The 17,953-nt window shown below is 51.6% G+C and overlaps 1 protein-coding gene across 1 annotated transcript; it reads right to left on the bottom strand.

Annotated features, from left to right (window-relative positions):
• Window positions 1-203: 203 nt before the first annotated feature.
• LOC134341596 (B-cell differentiation antigen CD72-like) lies at window positions 204-17,744 on the bottom strand. Its single transcript, XM_063039457.1, has 8 exons — window positions 17,231-17,744; window positions 15,781-15,852; window positions 14,426-14,545; window positions 6,885-7,001; window positions 5,944-6,315; window positions 3,454-3,596; window positions 938-1,002; window positions 204-407 (listed from the first exon to the last, which is right to left on the bottom strand). The coding sequence occupies exons 1-8, from the start codon at window positions 17,295-17,297 to the stop codon at window positions 209-211; spliced, it is 1,155 nt and encodes a 384-aa protein (XP_062895527.1). The 5' UTR covers window positions 17,298-17,744; the 3' UTR covers window positions 204-208.
• Between the last annotated feature and the right edge of the window lie 209 nt (window positions 17,745-17,953).

Raw genomic sequence — 17,953 nt, forward strand, 5'->3', positions numbered from 1 at the left:
GAGGGGTGGAAAGGGGGAATTAATGTGGGGAGCGGAGCCCGGAGGGGACAAGTGTGGTCCAGATGGGGAGAGGGGAAGTAGTGGGGGAGAATGGGGATGCGAGCAGAGGAGGCGATTGGGGTCGGTGTTAGGGCAGAGAGGGTGGGAGGGGATGAAAGGATGGGGGAGTGAGAGTGGGTTAAATTGAATGGGGGGAAGTGGGATGTAGTCATTTGATTAAATCCGGCCCCACGGGCTGTTGACAAAGACCTTGGATCACCTCAGCAATATCCGGGTATAAATATGCAGACTTCTCGCAGATGAATCCGTATTTACTTTTGCAATTGTAGCTCCTTGAATTCGAATAACACGTACTGCAGATGGGCGGTCTATAGTGCATCTTGAACAGAAGATTAGAGGCCACATTCCTATCAAAGAGGGTCAGACATTTCAAAAGAGACAAAACAGATCCAGCGACAACCGGAGACCAAACTAATCTCACTAATCCGCATTCTCTCCACAGACCCTTGTCAGCTTCTAAACTAGTCCCATGACACCACGCTCTCTCCGCATCCCCGGGTTTTTGGCCGTATGAATCCCACTACAGCGCTCTCCCCTGCAATCCCAAATCAGTTCACACACTGCACCACCCTCTCCCGAGAACACTGTGTCAGTCAGCAGAATAATCCCACTGACCCACTCTCCACACACCCCTGTGTCAGTCTCCAAATTTATCCCACTGACCCACTCTCTCCCCACAGATCTGTGTCAGTCTCCAAACTAATCCCACTGCCCGACTCCCTCCTCACGGCCCTGTGTCAGTCTCCAAACTTATCCCACCGACCCACACTCTCCCCACGGCCTCGTGTCTGACTGAAAACTAATCCCACTGTCCGACTCTCTCCCCACGGCCTCGTGTCACTCCCACACCACCGACCTGCAACAGTCCAAACCTCACCCGTCTCTGCATTTTCCAATCCAGTAAGTTCTGTCTGCATAGCCGATAGAGCTGGAAACAAAATCCTGTGAAATTAAATACCTTCGATTAATGTGCATGTAACGCCCTGGGAAATGTTCCACTGCTAATGTAATGGTTTCTCTGCAGCAGCGGTGTGTTTGGGTTATGACCAGAGATAACGGGGGCCTTGTGAATGTGTGGCGTCCCATGATGGGATGGGTTTTCTTTCTTGTGTGCCCGAGAGCGTGGGATTCGCGGGCTTTTGTTCGAGAAAAAATGCAAAGACAAGATGCCAGAACGGGGAACTCGTAGAATGCAGGTCTGAGCGGACTTGGAATGGGGTCGGGAGTGAACGACGCCCCGGGGGAAATCGATAGAGAACGAACGGACGGGATAACAATGAGCGACAAGGAGCACATTGGACTCTTTCGTTAAAATGGGACCTTTTTCTATTTGTTTTCGATGCTAACCAGACAGACAAATTAAGAATCATAAAGCTCAGTCGTTTAATTGCATATGGTGTACTGCTCGTTATTTCAGGGGATTGATTTGTAACCGGGCAACACATCACCCAACGTCCACACAAAAGAGATTTCTCAGTTGGGCCGGGCCCGAGGCAGTATTACCCCCGACCCCCAGACAAACGCATGCTGGTCGAACCTGAGAGTTGCATTTATCCTCTCTCCATGCCTGACCACGGGGAAAAGTGAAGACATGCACTGAGATGGAATCACCCAGTGTCTGATCCCGGGAGTGTGCAATGGGACGGTGTGGAGGGAACTTCACTCTGTGTCTGACCCTGAGTGTGTGATGGGTCGGTATGGAGGGAGATTCACTCCCTGTCTGACTCTGCGAGGGTGTGATGGCACTGTATGGAGGGAGATTCACTCTGTGACTGAACCCGGGAGTGTGTGATGGGACGGTATGGAGGGAGCTTCACTCCGTGTCTGACCCCGGGAGAGTGTGATGGGACAGTATGGAGGGAGATTCACTCCATGTCTGACCCCGGGAGTGTGTGATGGGATGGGATGGAGGGAGATTCACTCTGTGTCTGACCCCGGGAGTGTGTGATGGGACGGTGTGGAGGGAGATTCACTCTCTGTGTCTGACCCCGGGAGTGTGTGATGGGACGGTGTGGAGGGAGATTCACTCTGTGTCTGACCCCGGGAGTGTGTGATGGGACGGTGTGGAGGGAGATTCACTCTGTGTCTGACCGCGGGAATGTGTGATGGGACGGTGTGGAGGGAGATTCACTCTGTGTGTCTGACCACGGGAGTGTGTGATGGGACGGTGTGGAGGGAGATTCACTCTGTGTCTGACCCCGGGAGTGTGTGATGGGACCGTGTGGAGGGAGATTCACTCTGTGTCTGACCCCGGGAGTGTGTGATGGGACGGTGCGGATGGAGATTCACTCTGTGTCTGACCCCGGGAGTGTGTGATGGGTCGGTGTGGAGGGAGATTCACTCTGTGTCTGACCCCGGGAGTGTGTGATGGGACGGTGCGGATGGAGATTCACTCTGTGTCTGACCCCGGGAGTGTGTGATGGGTCGGTGTGGAGGGAGATTCACTCTGTGTCTGACCCCGGGAGTGTGTGATGGGACGGTGTGGAGGGAGCTTCACTCTGTGTCTGACCCTGTCCCCGGGAGTGTGTGATGGGACGGTGTGGAGGGAGCTTCACTCTGTGACTGAACCTGGGAGTGTGTGATGGGACGGTGTGGAGGGAGCTTCACTCTGTGACTGAACCTGGGAGTGTGTGATGGGACGGTGTGGAGGGACTTCATTCTGTCAGACTCAAAAACCTGTATAGTTGTACCGTGGAGAGCATTCTGACAGGCTGCATCACTGTCTGTTATGGAGGGGCTACTGCACAGGTCCGAAAGAAGCTGCAGAAGGTTGTAAATCTATTCGGCTCCATCTTGGGCACTCGCCGACAAAGTACCTAGAGCATCTTCGGGGAGCGGTGACTCAGAAAGGCAGCGTCCATTATTAAGGACGTCCACCACCCAGGGCATGGCCTTTTCTCACTGTCACCATCAGGTAAGAGGTACAGAGCCTGAAGACACACACTCAGCGATTCAGGAACAGCTTCTTCCCCTCTGCCATCCGATTTCTGAATGGACTTTGAAGCTTTGGACACTACCTCACTTTTTAAAAAATATACAGTATTCCTGTTTTACACTTTTATAATAATCTATTCAATATACGTAATTGATTTACTTATTTATTCGTTGTTCTCTCTCGCTCCCTGTCTCTCTCTGTCTCTCTCTCTCTCTATCCATCCCTCTCTGTCTCTCTCTGCTGGATTATGTATTGCATTGAACTGCCGTTGCTAAGTTAAATTTTTCACGTCACATGCCGGTGATAATAACCTGATTCTGATTCTGATTCTAGAGGGAGTTTCACTCTGTGTCTATCCCCGGGAGTGTGTGATGGGACGGCGTGGAATGATTGAATCTATGTTAGACCCGGGAGTGTGAGATTGTTGTTCATATCTCCTCTCACGGGGTGACACTTACCATTTCCCTGTCTGAATTTATTTCGAGGAGCCTTGCATAGAATTTTGAACACTGTTCCCTCGCTCCATCATAAGTATTCCCCACACTGGATCTGAAATAACACCGATCTTCATTCTCCATCCAGCCCTGAGGACACGATTGCTCTGCAAATCAGGAACAAAAAACACTGAATCTCCCTCCATACGTCCAATTGCACCGGTTGCGAGCTGAAGAAAGTCAACCTCCATCTACAACGTCCCATCCCAGATTCAGACAGCAGGTGTCGCTGCCTTCACACCGTCCCGTCACACACTCCCGGGGTCAGACACAGAGTGAATCTCCCTCCTCACCGTCCCGTCACACACTCCCGGGGTCAGACACTGAGTGAATCTCCCTCCGCACCGTCCCATCACACACTCCCGGGGTCAGACACAGAGTGAATCTCCCTCCACACCGTCCCATCGCACTCTCCCGGGGTCAGACACAGAGTGAATCTCCCTCCACACCGTCCCATCGCACTCTCCCGGGGTCAGACACAGAGTGAATCTCCCTCCACACCGTCCCATCACACACTCCCGGGGTCAGACACAGAGTGAATCTCCCTCCTCACCGTCCCATCACACACTCCCGGGGTCAGACACAGAGTGAATCTCCCTCCTCACCGTCCCATCACACATTCCCGGGGTCAGACACAGAATGAATCTCCCTCCACACAGTCTCATCACACACTCCCGGGGTCAGACAAAAAGTGAATCTCCCTCTTCACCGTCTCATCACACACTCCCGGGGTCAGACACAAAGTGAGTCTCCCTCCACACCATCCCATCGCACACTCCCGGGGTCAGACACAGAGTGAATATCCCTCCACGCCATCCCATCACACACTCCCGGGGTCAGACACACAGAGTGAAGCCCCCTCCACACCGTCCCATCACACAGTCGCGTGGTCAGAGACAGAGTGAAGCACCCTCCGCACCGTCCCATCACACTCTCCCGGGGTCAGACACAGAGTGAATCTCCCTCCACGCCGTCCCATCACACACTCCCAGGGTCAGGTACAAAGTGAATCTCCCTCCACACCGTCCCATAACACACTCCCGGGGTCAGACACAGAATGAAGCCCCCTCAACACCGTCCCATCACACACTCCCGGGGTCAGACACATAGAGTGAAACTCACTCCACACAGTTCCATCACACACTCCCGGGGCCAGACACAGAGTGAAGCTCCCTCCACAATGACCTTCACGCACTCCCGGGGTCAGACACTGAGTGAAACTGCCTCCACACCGTCCCTTCACATACTCATGGGGTCAGACACAGAGTGAATCTTCATCCACATAATCCCATCACACACTCCCGGGGTTAGACACAGAGTGAGTCTCACTCCACACCGTCCAATCACACACTCCCGGCGTCAGACACAGAGTGAAGCTCCCTCCACACGATCCCATCACACACTCCCGGGTCAGAAACAGAGTAAAGATTCCTCCACACCGTCACACCACACACTCCCGGGTTCAGACACACAGAGTGAAGCCCCCTCCACACCGTCCCATCACACACTCCCGCGGTCAGACACAGAGTGAATCTCCCTCCACACCGTCCCATCACACAATCCCGGGGTCGGACACAAAGTGAATCTCCCTCCACACCGTCCCATCACACACTCCCGGGGTCAGACACAGAATGAAGCCCCCTCAACACCGTCCCATCACACACTCCCGGGGTCAGACACATAGAGTGAAACTCACTCCACACAGTTCCATCACACACTCCCGGGGCCAGACACAGAGTGAAGCTCCCTCCACAATGACCTTCACGCACTCCCGGGGTCAGACACTGAGTGAAACTGCCTCCACACCGTCCCTTCACATACTCATGGGGTCAGACACAGAGTGAATCTTCATCCACATAATCCCATCACACACTCCCGGGGTTAGACACAGAGTGAGTCTCACTCCACACCGTCCAATCACACACTCCCGGCGTCAGACACAGAGTGAAGCTCCCTCCACACGATCCCATCACACACTCCCGGGTCAGAAACAGAGTAAAGATTCCTCCACACCGTCACACCACACACTCCCGGGTTCAGACACACAGAGTGAAGCCCCCTCCACACCGTCCCATCACACACTCCCGCGGTCAGACACAGAGTGAATCTCCCTCCACACCGTCCCATCACACAATCCCGGGGTCGGACACAAAGTGAATCTCCCTCCACACCGTCCCATCACACACTCCCGGGGTCAGACACAGAGTGAATCTGCCTCCACACCGTCCCATCACACACTCCCGGGGTCAGACACAGAGTGAATCTCACTCCACACCGCCCCATCACACAGTGCCGGGGTGGGAAACAGAGTGAAACTCCCTCCAGCCTATCCCATCACACACGCCCGGCATAAGAGACGGAGTGAAGCTCTCAACCTCCTCCCTCCCCCTCTCTCACCCCCCACCCCCATCCTCCTGTGATGAGAAGCATGAGCAGCGGGGGATGTCGTCTCACCTCTTCTGCTGGTGAGATACTGGCAAATCTGAACTTTGTTTTTGGAGATGGTTTTGTACATCGTTTCGAGCTGATTGAATTGACGATGGAGATCGGTGTGTGTTTGATTCAGCTCTGAGAGTTCGGAGTTGAGGACGGTAATGTTGTTTTCGAGATTGGATAGGTTGTTGTTGAGGGCGGAAATATTCTTCAGACAGTTTCTCTGGGAGAGGTCCATGCGGGAATTCTCAGATGTCCTGGATGCAAGGGTTGAGTTCAACTCACGGACTTGCTGCTGACATTGGCGTTGGGTCCTGTTCATCTCCTGATGTTGTTCCCAAAGTCTCCGGTAGTTTCGGTCGGAGGTGATCAGAGACTGACGAGTCCGTGATACTGAGGGTGATAGTAAGGGGTGTGTCAGTGACACGGTGTGAGGAGTGTCGGTGTCACAGTGAGGGTTGTGTGCGTCACAGTGAGCGGTGTATCAGTGTGACGGAGAGGGTTGTGTCGGTGTCACAGTGAGTGAAGTGTCGGTGTCACGGTAAACGGAGTGTCATTGTTCCGGTGTGGCGTGTGTAAGTGTGACGGTGAAGAGAGCGGCGGTGTCACAGTGAGGTGGAGTGTCCGTGACACACTGAGGGGCGTGACGATGTCACGGTGTGGGGCCTGTCGGTGTCACGGTGAAGGGCGTGACTGTGTCCCTGTGAGGGGAGAGTCAGTCTTATGATGTGGGGTGTGTCGGTGTAACTGTGGGGGACGTGTCGGTGTCACGGTGTGAAGCCTGTCGGTGTCACGGTAAAAGGCATACTGTGCCCCTGTGAGGAGAGAGTCTGTCTTATGATGTGGGGTGTGTTAGTGTCACTGTGTGGGACGTGTCGGTGTCACGGTGAGGTTATGCGCTAACATTTCATTCCAATCTGTTACTTTACGGTCTGACTCCACCCGGAGCCCGTTCGACTCACCATGGATCGAGAGCCCGGCCACTATCGCGATGAGGATGGACGTAACGAGGCAGAGTAGGCAGATCTTACGGTACGATCTGTTTCCGATTTTCTCTTTCGACTCCTGTTTATGTGGACCTGTAGAGAGAATATTCAGAGTGCGTGGATTCAGCCGTGACTCCCACTGGGACTCCCTTCCACCCACATACGCGCACTCTCCTTCCACCACAATCAACTCCCCCTCTCTCAATCTCATCTACTTTCAGCCGTCATCGCTGAGAGTCCAAATTCCTTGACTTGGGAAAGGCTGACAGGTGTCTGACGGATTCCAGAGATCAGTCAGATCTCCCCTGAGCCTCCTTCGCTCCAGAGAAAGCAACCCATGTGACAGACCACTCGCTGTAACTCATGCCATGGAAACCAGGCAGCATTCTGTTAAACCCTTCGGGGGCTACCCAACACCTTGATATCCTTCCGATGATGTGGTGACCAGAACAGTATACGGAACGCCTGATTCACACTGACTGGAGATTTTGTTCATAAAGTTGCAACATAACTCCTTGACATTTGTGTTCAATGCCCCGACTAATAAAGACAAGAATGCCTTAGGCCTTCTTGAAGGGCAGATCGTATCTAACAAGCCTGATAGAGTTCTTTGAGAAGGTGACCGGGCATATAGATGAGGGTAGCGATGTGGAGGTGATCTACATGGATTTTAGTAAGACATTTGACAAGGTTCCACACGGCAGGCTTATTGAGAAAGTCAGAAGGCATGGGATCCAGGGAGGTTTGGCCAGGTGGATGTTCAATTGGCTTGTCTACAGAAGGCAGAGGGTGGTGGTGGAGGGAGTACATTCAGATTGGAGGATTGTGACGAGTGGTGTCCCACAAGGATCGGTTCTGGGACCTCTACTTTTCGTGACTTTTATTAACGACCTAGATGTGGTTGTAGAAGGGTGGGTTGGCAAGTTTGCAGACGTCACAAAGGTTGGTGGTGTTATGGGTAGTGTAGAGGATTGTCGAAGATTGTAGAGGCACCTTGATAGGATGCAGAAGTGGGCTGAGAAGTGGCAGATGGAGTTCAACCCGGAGAAGTGTGAGGTGGGACACTTTGGAAGGACAAACTCCAAGGCAGAGTACAAAGTAAATGGCAGGATACTTGGTAGTGTGGAGGAGCAGAGGGATCTGGGGGTACATGTCCACAGATCCCTGAAAGTTGCCTCACAAGTGGATAGGGTAGTTAAGAAAGCTGATGGGGTTGTTAGCTTTCATAAGTCGAGGGATAGAGTTCAAGAGTCGCGATGTAATGATGCAGCTCTATAAAACTCTGGTTAGGCCACACTTGGAGTACTGTGTCCAGTTCTGGTCACATCACTATAGGAAGGATGTGGAAGCGTTGGAAAGGGTACAGAGGAGATTTACCAGGATGCTGCCTGGTTTAGAAAGTATGGATTATGATCAGAGTTTAAGAGAGCTAGGGCTTTACTCTTTGGAGAGAAGGAGGATGAGAGGAGACATGATAGAGGTGTACAAGATAATAACAGGAATAGATAGAGTGGATAGCCAGCGCCTCCTCCATAGGGAACTACTGCTCAATACAAGAGGACATGGCTTTAAGGTAAGGGGTGGGAAGTTCAAGGGGGATATTAGAGGAAGGTTTTTTACTCAGAGAGTGGTTGGTGCGTGGAATGCACTGCCTGAGTCAGTGGTGGAGGCAGATACACTAGTGAAATTTAAGAGACTACTGGACATGGTATATGGAGGAATTTAAGGTGGAGGTTTATAAGGGAGACAGGGTTTAAGGGTCGGCACAAAATTGTGGGCCGAAGGGCCTGTACTGTGTTGTGCTATTCTATGTTCTATGTTCTATCACCATCCCATCAAACTGTGCAGCCACGTTCAGGGAGCTATGAACATGAACCTCAAGTTCCTATGCCCATCTAGAGTAAGGTACAGCATTGTGGGCCAAAGGGCCTGTATTGTGCTAAGGTTTTAGCAATAGAGTGAGGAGGTCCTGGAGAGTGAGTATAGAGAGCTTGGTAGGAAGTTGAAAAGCAGGATCTCAAGGGTGGTAATCTCAGGATTGCTACCTGTGCTCGGTGCCAGTGAGGGTAGGAATAGGACGCTCTGGAGGAGGAACAAGTGGCTGAGGAACTGGTGTAGGGGGCAGGGTTTCACATTTCAGGATCATTGGGACCTCTTCTGGGGCAGGTGGGACCTCTACAAGCGAGATGGATTACACTTGATCTACAGGGGGACCAATATCCTTTCAGGGAGGTTTGTTAGTGCTGTTGGGGAGGCTTTAAACTAGATTTTCAGGGGGATGGGAACCAGAGTACAAGAGCTAACGGTCTGGCTGGGGTGAAAATAAATGAGGTTAAAAGTTCAAGCAAATAGAAAAGGTGTGAGTGGTGGTAAAAATCTTCTGAGGTGTAAGGTGGACGAGTTGAAGGCGTGGATTGACACGTGGAATTATGATGTTGTAGCAATTAGTGAAACTTGGCTACAGGAGGGGCAGGACTGGCAGCTTAATATTCCAGGGTTCCGATGTTTCAGATGTGATCGAGGCAGAGGAATGAAAGGTGGTGGAGTAGCATTGCTTGTTAGGGAAAACATTACATCAGTGCTCAGGCAGGACAGATTAGAGGGTTTGTCTACTGAGTCCTTATGGGTGGAGCAGAGAAACAGGAAAGGTAGGGCCACATTAGTGGGATTGTATTAGAGACCACCCAATAGTCAACGAGAATTGGAAGAGCAAATCTGCAGAGAGATAGCAGGCAACTGCCGGAAGCATAAAGTTGTGGTGGTAGGGGATTTCAATTTTCCATATATTGATTAGGATACCCATACTGTTAGGGGTCTAGATGGTTTAGAGTTTGTAAAATGTGTTCAGGAAAGTTTTCTAAATCAATATAGAGGGACCAACTAGAGGGGATGCAATATTGGATTTCCTGTTAGGAAACGAGTCAGGACAAGTGTCGGAAGTCTGTGTAGGGGAGCACTTTGGTTCCAGTAATCATAACACCATTAGTTTCAATTTGATCATGGACAAGGATAGATCTGGTCCTAGGGCTGAGGTTCTGAACTGGAAGAAGGCTAAATTTGAAGAAATGAGAAAGGATCTAAAAAGCGTGGATTGGGACAGGTTGTTCTCTGGAAAAGATGTGATCGGTAGGTGGGAAGCCTTCAAAGGAGAAATTCTGAGATTGCAGAGTTTGTATGTTCCTGTCGGGATTAAAGGCAAAGTGAATAGGAATAAGGAACCTTGGTTCTCAAGTGATATTTTAACTCTGATAAAGAAGAAGAGGGAGTTGTATGACATGTGTAGGAAACAGGGAGTAAATAAGGTGCTTGAGGAGTGTACGAAGTGCAAGAAAATACTTAAGAAAGAAATCAGGAGGGCTAAAAGAAGACATGAGGTTGCCTTGGCAGTCAAAGTGAAGGATAACCCAAAGAGCTTTTACAGGAATATTAAGAGCAAAAGGATTGTAAGGGATAAAATTGGTCCTCTTGAAGATCAGAGTGGTCGGCTATGTGTGGAACCAAAGGAAATGGGGGAGATCTGAAATAGTTTTTTTTTTTTTTTGCGTCTGTGTTTACTAAGGAAGCTGGCATGAAATCTATGGAATTAAGGGAAAAAAGCAGTGAGATCATGGAAACTGTACAGAATGAAAAGGAGGAGGTGCTTGCTGTCTTGAGGATAATTAAAGTGGACAAATCCCCGGGACCTGACAGGGTGTTCCCTCGGACCTTGAAGGAGACTAGTGTTGAAATTGCGGGGACCCTGGCAGAAATATTTAAAATGTCGCTGTCCACAGGTGAGGTGCCGGAGGATTAGAGAGTGGCTCATGTTGTTCCATTGTGTAAAAAAGGATAGAAAAGTAATCCGGGAAATTATAGGTCGGTAAGTTTAACGTCGGTAGTAGGTAAGTTATTGGAGGGAGTACTAAGAGACAGAATCTACAAGCATTTGGATAGACAGGAGCTTATTAGGAAGAGTCAACATGGCTTTGTGCGTGGTAGGTCATGTTTGACCAATCTATTGGAGTTTTTCGAAGAGGTTATCAGGAAAGTGGATGAAGGGAAGACAGTGGATATTGTCTAAATGGACTTCAGTAAGGCCTTTGACAAGGTCCCGCATGGGAGGTTAGTTAGGAAAATTCAGTCGCTAGGTATACATGGAGAGGTGGTAAGTTGGATTAGACATTGGCTCAATGGGAGAAGCCAGAGAGTGGTGGTAGAGAATTGCTTCTCTGAGTGGAGGCCTGTGACTAGTGGTGTGCCACAGGGATCAGTGCTGGGTCCATTGTTATGTGTCATCTCTATCAATGATCTGGATGATAATGTGGTAAATTGGATCAGCAAATTTGCTGATGATACAAAGATTGGAGTAGACAATGAGGAAGGTTGTCAGAGCCTGCAGAGGGACTTGGACCAGCTGGGAAAAATGGGCTGAAAAATTGCAGACGGAGTTTAATACAGACAAGTGTGAGGTATTGCACGTTGGAAGGACAAACCAAGGTAGAACAAACAGGGTTAATGGTAAGGCACTGAGGAGTGCAGTAGAACAGAGGGATCTGGGAATACAGATACAAAATTCCCTAAAAGTGTCGTCACAGGTAGATAGGGTCGTAAAGAGAGCTTTTGTTACATTGGCCTTTATTAATCAAAGTATTGAGTATAAGAGCTAAAATGTTATGATGAGGTTGTATAAGGCATTGGTGAGGCCGATTCTGGAGTATTGTGTTCCGTTTTGGTCACCAAATTACAGGAAGGATATAAATAAGGTTGAAAGAGTGCAGAGAAGGTTTACAAGGATGTTGCCGGGACTTGAGAAACTCAGTTTCAGAGAAAGGTTCAATAGGTTAGGACATCATTCCCTGGCGCGTAGAAGTGAGGAGAGATTTGATGGAGGTATATAAAATTATGATGGGTATGGATAGAGTGAATGCAAGCAGGCTTTTTCCACTGAGGCAAGGGGAGAGAAAAAAAACAGAGGTCGTGGGTTAATGGTCAGGGGGGAAAGTTTAAAGGGAATATTAAGGGGGTTTCTTTAACAGATTTGACATTGTGGCCCCTGCCCATCCCCCACATGAGTCATCTATTGTCGGCCCCCAACCAATACAGATTCTACTGCCCCTCCTACCCCTCCTCACAGTCCACAACCCTGCTCTCATGACTATATCCCTTCCCACACGAAACCACCACGGTGGGCTTCACAGCTCTACAGGTGAGAAGACAGCTGAAATGTCTCAACCCAAGCAAGGCTGCAGGACCGGATGGTGTCAGTACCAGAGTGCTCAAACCCTGTGCCCATCAGCTATGTAGAGTACTTCGCCATGTATTCAACCTGAGCCTGAGGCTCCGGAGGGTTCTTGTGCTGTGGAAGACGTCCTGCCTCGTCCCTGTGCCGAAGACGCCGAGCCCCAGCGGCCTCAGTGACTACAGACCGGTGGCATTGACTTCCCACATCATGAAGACCCTGGAGAGACTTGTTCTGGAGCTGCTCCGGCCTATGGTCAGGCCACACTTAGATCCCCTCCAGTTCGCCGACCTGCCCCGACTAGGAGTTGGGGATGCCATCGTCTACCTGCTGAACCGTGTCTACGCCCACCTGGACAAGCCAGCGAGCACTGTGAGGGTCATGTTTTTTGACTTCTCCAGTGCGTTCAACACCATCCGCCCTGCTCTGCTGGGGGAGAAGCTGACAACGATGCAGGTGGATGCTTTCCTGGTGTCATGGATTATTGATTACCTGACTGGCAGACCACAGTACGTGTGCTTGCAACACTGTGTGTCCGACAGAGTGGTCAGCAGCACTGGGGCTCCACAGGGGATTGTCTTGTCTCCCTTTCTCTTCGCCACTTACACCTCGGACTTCAACTACTGCACAGAATTATGTCATCTTCAGAAGTTTTCTGATGACTCTGCCATAGTTGGATGCATCAGCAAGGGAGATGAGGCTGAGTACAGGGCTATGGTAGGAAACTTTGTCACATGGTGTGAGCAGAATTATCTGCAGCTTAATGTGAAAAAGACTAAGGAGCTGGTGGTAGACCTGAGGGGAGCCAAGGTACCGGTGACCCCTGTTTCCATCCAGGGGGTCAGTGTGGACATGGTGGAGGATTACAAATGCCTGGGGATACGAATTGACAATAAACTGGACTGGTCAAAGAGCACTGAGGCTGTCTACAAGAAGGGTCAGAGCCGTCTCTATTTCCTTAGGAGACTGAGGTCCTTTAACATCTGCCGGACGATGCTGAGGATGTTCTACGAGTCTGTGGTGGCCAGTGCGATCATGTTTGCTGTTGTGTGCTGGGGCAGCAGGCTGAGGGTAGCAGACACCAACAGAATCAACAAACTATTTCGTAAGGCCAGTGATGTTGTGGGGAAGGAACTGGACTCTCTGATGTTGATATCTGAAAAGAGGATGCTGTCCAAGTTGCATCCCATCTTGGACAATGTCTCCCATCCACTACATAATGTACTGGGTGGGCACAGGAGTACATTCAGCCAGAGACTCATTCCACCGAGATGCAACACAGAGCGTCATAGGAAGTCATTCCTGCCCGTGGCCATCAAACTTTACAACTCCTCCCTTGGAGGGTCAGACACCCTGAGCCATTAGGCTGGTCCTGGACTTATTTCCTGGCATAATTTACATATTACTATTCAACTATTTATGGTTTCATTACTATTTATTTTTTATGGTGCAACTGTAACGAAAATCAATTTCCCCCGGGATCAACAGAGTATGACTATGACTATAACTATGACTATTTAAGAGCCGCGATGTAATGTTACAGCTATATAGGACCCCGGTCAGACCCCACTTGAGGTACAATGCCCAATTCGGGTCGCCTCACTATAGGAAGGACGTGGAAACCACAGAAAGGGTGCAGAGAAGATTACAAGGACGTTGCCTGGATTGGGGAGCGTGCCTTATGAGAACAGGTTGAGGGAACTCGTCCTTTTCTCCTTGGAGCGACGGAGGACGAGAGGTGTATAAGATAATGAGAGGCATTGATCCTGTGGATAGTCAGAGGCTTTTCCCCAGGGCTGAAATGGCTAACACGAGAGAGCATAGATTTAAAGTGCTTGGAAGTAGGTACAGAGGAGATGTCGGGGTACAATTTTTACGCAGAGAGTGGTGAGTGCGTGGTGCCGGCGGCGGTGGTGGAGGTGGAATCGATAGGGTCTTTTAAGGGACTCGCGGATGGCGAGACGGAGCTTAGAAAAATAGAAGGCTATGGGTAAACCAGGCAGGTCTCAGGTAAGGAGATGTTCGGCAAGGCTTTCTTGGCCGAAGGGCCTGTATTATGATGTATGCGTTCTATGTTTCTATGTTTGTAACCCACCCATTTACAATTTCGTCCAGATCATTGATGCATATTACAGACAGGGATTTAACTGGGGAGCCGAGTAACAACCTTTTATTACCCAGATGGTGCTCAGTCTGTGGGACGAGCCGACAGAGGGAGCAGATGCGTCAGAAACTCGGTCACGTGGGAGTATGACACGTGACCCCCCCTCCAAAAGACGTCATCTCTGCGAACTCTGACCTGTTTGCGCCGTGGTTGGCAGCCCGCCGGGTCCCGAGGCAATGGGAGGATCCTCGTCCTCATCGATGCGGGGTTCCTCTTTCCGAAAGTTCAGCTCTGAGTAGGTGGAGTTCAGACCGTCTGGGAGAGAGAGTCGGACAGGCAGATTAGGAAGAGAGTGAGAGCGGAGTACAATGGGGGAGGGTGTCGGAGAGAGAGAGCGAAGAGAGGGGGAGAAAAAAAGAGAAAGAGGTGCCAGTGAGGGGGAGAGAGATGGTGAGACAGCAAGAGAGCGATGGGAGACAGAGGAGAGACACAGGCAGACAGAAGAGGAGAGCGATGGACGGTATAGGGGAGACAGCGATGGGGGCGATGATGCGAGAGAAAGAATGGGGAGGGAGAACAGGGTGAGAAAGGCAGAGACAGTGGGAGAGAGAGGGGAGAGTCGGGAACAATGAGATGACAGAGAGTGGTATGAGAGAGTGCGAAAGAGAGGGGGATTGAGAAGGGCGAGTGAGAGGAAGAGAAAAATGGGAGAGGGATGAGGAAGAGATTTTGACAGAGAGAGGAAAGAGCAAGGGGTGAGAGCGTCGGGGAAAGGAAGGAAGGCGTGGATAGAGAGGAAGTGAAGGCGCAAGGGGAGATGAGCGGCAAATTTAGGGACAGAGAGAGGTGGGAAGGCCGGGAGGGGTGGACGGGGGGCGGGGATGAGCAGAGAGAGACGGGAGATCGCGAGGGGGAGACCGAGAGTGATAAAGACGGTGACTTTGATAGAGGAGAGATGGGAGGCAGAGGGGACAATGAGAGAGGGCGAAGAGAAGGAGTCAGTGGGAGACAGCAGGCAAAACAGGGAGAGAGGAGGGGAGAGAGGGAGAGAGAGGGAGAAAGGAGAGTGTGGGAGGAGGTGAGGGGAGGGAGAGAAGGGGAAAGAGGGAAAAGAGAGTGGGGTTAAGAAAAGGGAGAAAGTGGTTAAGGCTTTAGACCGCGCTCCCCCCTCACCGTCTCTCCCACTGTGTCCCTCCTCACCTACACGGTGTGCACTCATCTCCGCCTCCTCACCACCACCACTCCCACCTCCCGCCAAGAGAGCTTGCTCCTCGTTGCCCCTTCCTCCACACGGCACATCCAATGCTATCTCTCCTCACCGACCCTCGCACAGCACTCTCGCCTCAGACTAACCCATGGCGCTCCCTCAGTTCGGCCCCTCCCTCAAACATCCACACCCCTCCACCACCCCATCGTCTCTCCCACGCGTTCCCTCCGTCTGATGCTCAAACAGGGAATCATAAGGGTCAACTGCGCGTTTGCCCTGAGATCTCTCGACAGGATTGGACACATCAGCTGGACACAGTCAAACCAACAAAGATAAAACTGACCTCGATCTGTCCGGACCCGGGGCGCCGAGAGGGTCTTGACATTAAGTTCCGCGTACGATACATCAGGTTCAGCTGGGGACAGAACAGTGAGAGGCTGAAACAGGGTGAGGCTCCCTTCACACCGTCCCATCACACACTCCCGGGGTCAGACACAGAGTGAATCTCCCTCCACACCGTCCCATCACACACTCCCGGGGTCAGACACAGAGTGAATCTCCCTCCACACCGTCCCATCACACACTCCCGGGGTCAGACACACAGATTGAATCTCCCTCCACACCGTCCCATCACACAATCCCGGGGTCAGACACAGAGTGAATCTCCCTCCACACCGTCCCATCACACACTCCCGGGGTCAGTCACAGAGTGAATCTCCCTCCACACCGTCCCATCACACACTCCCGGGGTCAGACACAAAGTGAATGAATCTCCCTCCACACCGTCCCATCACACACTCCCGGGGTCAGACACACAGAGTTAATCTCCCTCCACACCGCCCCATCACACACTCCCGGTGTCAGGAACAGAGTGAATCTCCCTCCACACCGTCCCATCACACACTCCCGGGGTCAGACACAGAGTGAATCTCCCTCCACACCGTCTCATCAGACACTCCTGGGGTCATACACAGAGTGAATCTCCCTCCACACCGTCCCATCACACACTCCCGTGGTCAGACACAGAGTGAATCTCCCACCGCACCGTCCCATCACACAGTCACAGGGTCAGACACAGAGTGAATCTCCCTCCACACCGTCCCATCACACACTCCCGGGGTCAGACACAGAGTGAATCTCCCTCCACACCGTCCCATCACACACTCCCGGGGTCAGACACAGAGTGAATCTCCCTCCACACCGTCCCATCACACACTCCCGGGGTCAGACACAGAGTGAATCTCCCTCCTCACCGTCCCATCACACACTCCTAGGGTCAGACACAAAGTGAGGCGCCCTCCACACCGTCTCATCAGACACTCCCGGGGTCAGACACAGAGTGAATCTCCCACCGCACCGTCCCATCACACAGTCACAGGGTCAGACACAGAGTGAATCTCCCTCCACACCGTCCCATCACAAATTCCCAGGGTCAGACACAGAGTGAAGCTCCCTCCACACCGTCCCATCACACACGCTCGGGGTCAGACACACAGAGTGAATCTCCCTCCACACCGTCCCATCACACACTCCCGGGGTCAGACACAGAGTGAATGTCCCTCCACACCGTCCCATCACACACTCCCGGGGTCAGACACAGAGTGAATCTCCCTCCACACCGTCCCATCACACACTCCCGGGGTCAGACACAGAGTGAATCTCCCTCCACACCGTCCCATCACACACGCTCGGGGTCAGACATAGAGTGAAACTCGCTCCCTCTGTCCTATGCCGTACTCCCATGGTCAGACACAGAGCGAAGCTCCCTCCCTCCGTCTCTCTGCCCCCCTCACCTGGGGAAAGAGACTGTGCGTCCGTCTTTGTGAAATTCACATTCATGTAAGTCTCGCTGTCATCCATCCTGTCGAGGGTCCTCTGCGTCTCTGAGCTCAGAAAGGGGAAGCAACCGTTGTCAGAGGAAGCCCGTGTTGACAAGCGCGTCCGACCGAACAGTAACAAACAACAGATGAGCAGCTGAAAAGGAGAGGAACCGAGAACAGGTGGAGGAAGTGCGGGGAGGAGAGAGAATGAGCTATTTCGAGAAAGTGTTTAGAGCAGCGGGGAGGAGTAGTGAAAGTGGGGAGAAAGAGGGGGAAGGGAGAGAGAGAGGGGAGGAAGATGTTTAGTGGAGAGAGTGAAGCGGGTGACAGGGAGTATTGGGAGAGAGCGAACTGAGAGAGATAGAGACGGGGAAAGGAGGGAGGGAGAAAGGAGAGAAATAGAGAGGGGGAGATTCGGAGAGAGATTGGGAGAGAGACGGAGAAAAGAGAGGGCGAGCAAACGGGGTGAAGAGAGGGAGACAGAGATAGAATGAGAGGGAGCGGAGAGGAGGATAGGGAGGAGAGAGTGAGCGATATAGAAAGGAAAGGAGTGCAGGAAGGGGATGGATGAGGGAGAAGGAATGTTAACTATGGAGGGAGAGAGGAATCGGAGGGGCAGAGAGGGGAAAGGAAAGGAAGGAGGGAAGGAGAGGAAGTGGGCGGGAGATGGGAAGGAGGGAATGTCGGATGGATTTG

This window comes from Mobula hypostoma, unplaced genomic scaffold (genome assembly GCF_963921235.1).
Source record: "Mobula hypostoma unplaced genomic scaffold, sMobHyp1.1 scaffold_36, whole genome shotgun sequence".
Classification (NCBI taxonomy): Eukaryota; Metazoa; Chordata; class Chondrichthyes; order Myliobatiformes; family Myliobatidae; genus Mobula; species Mobula hypostoma.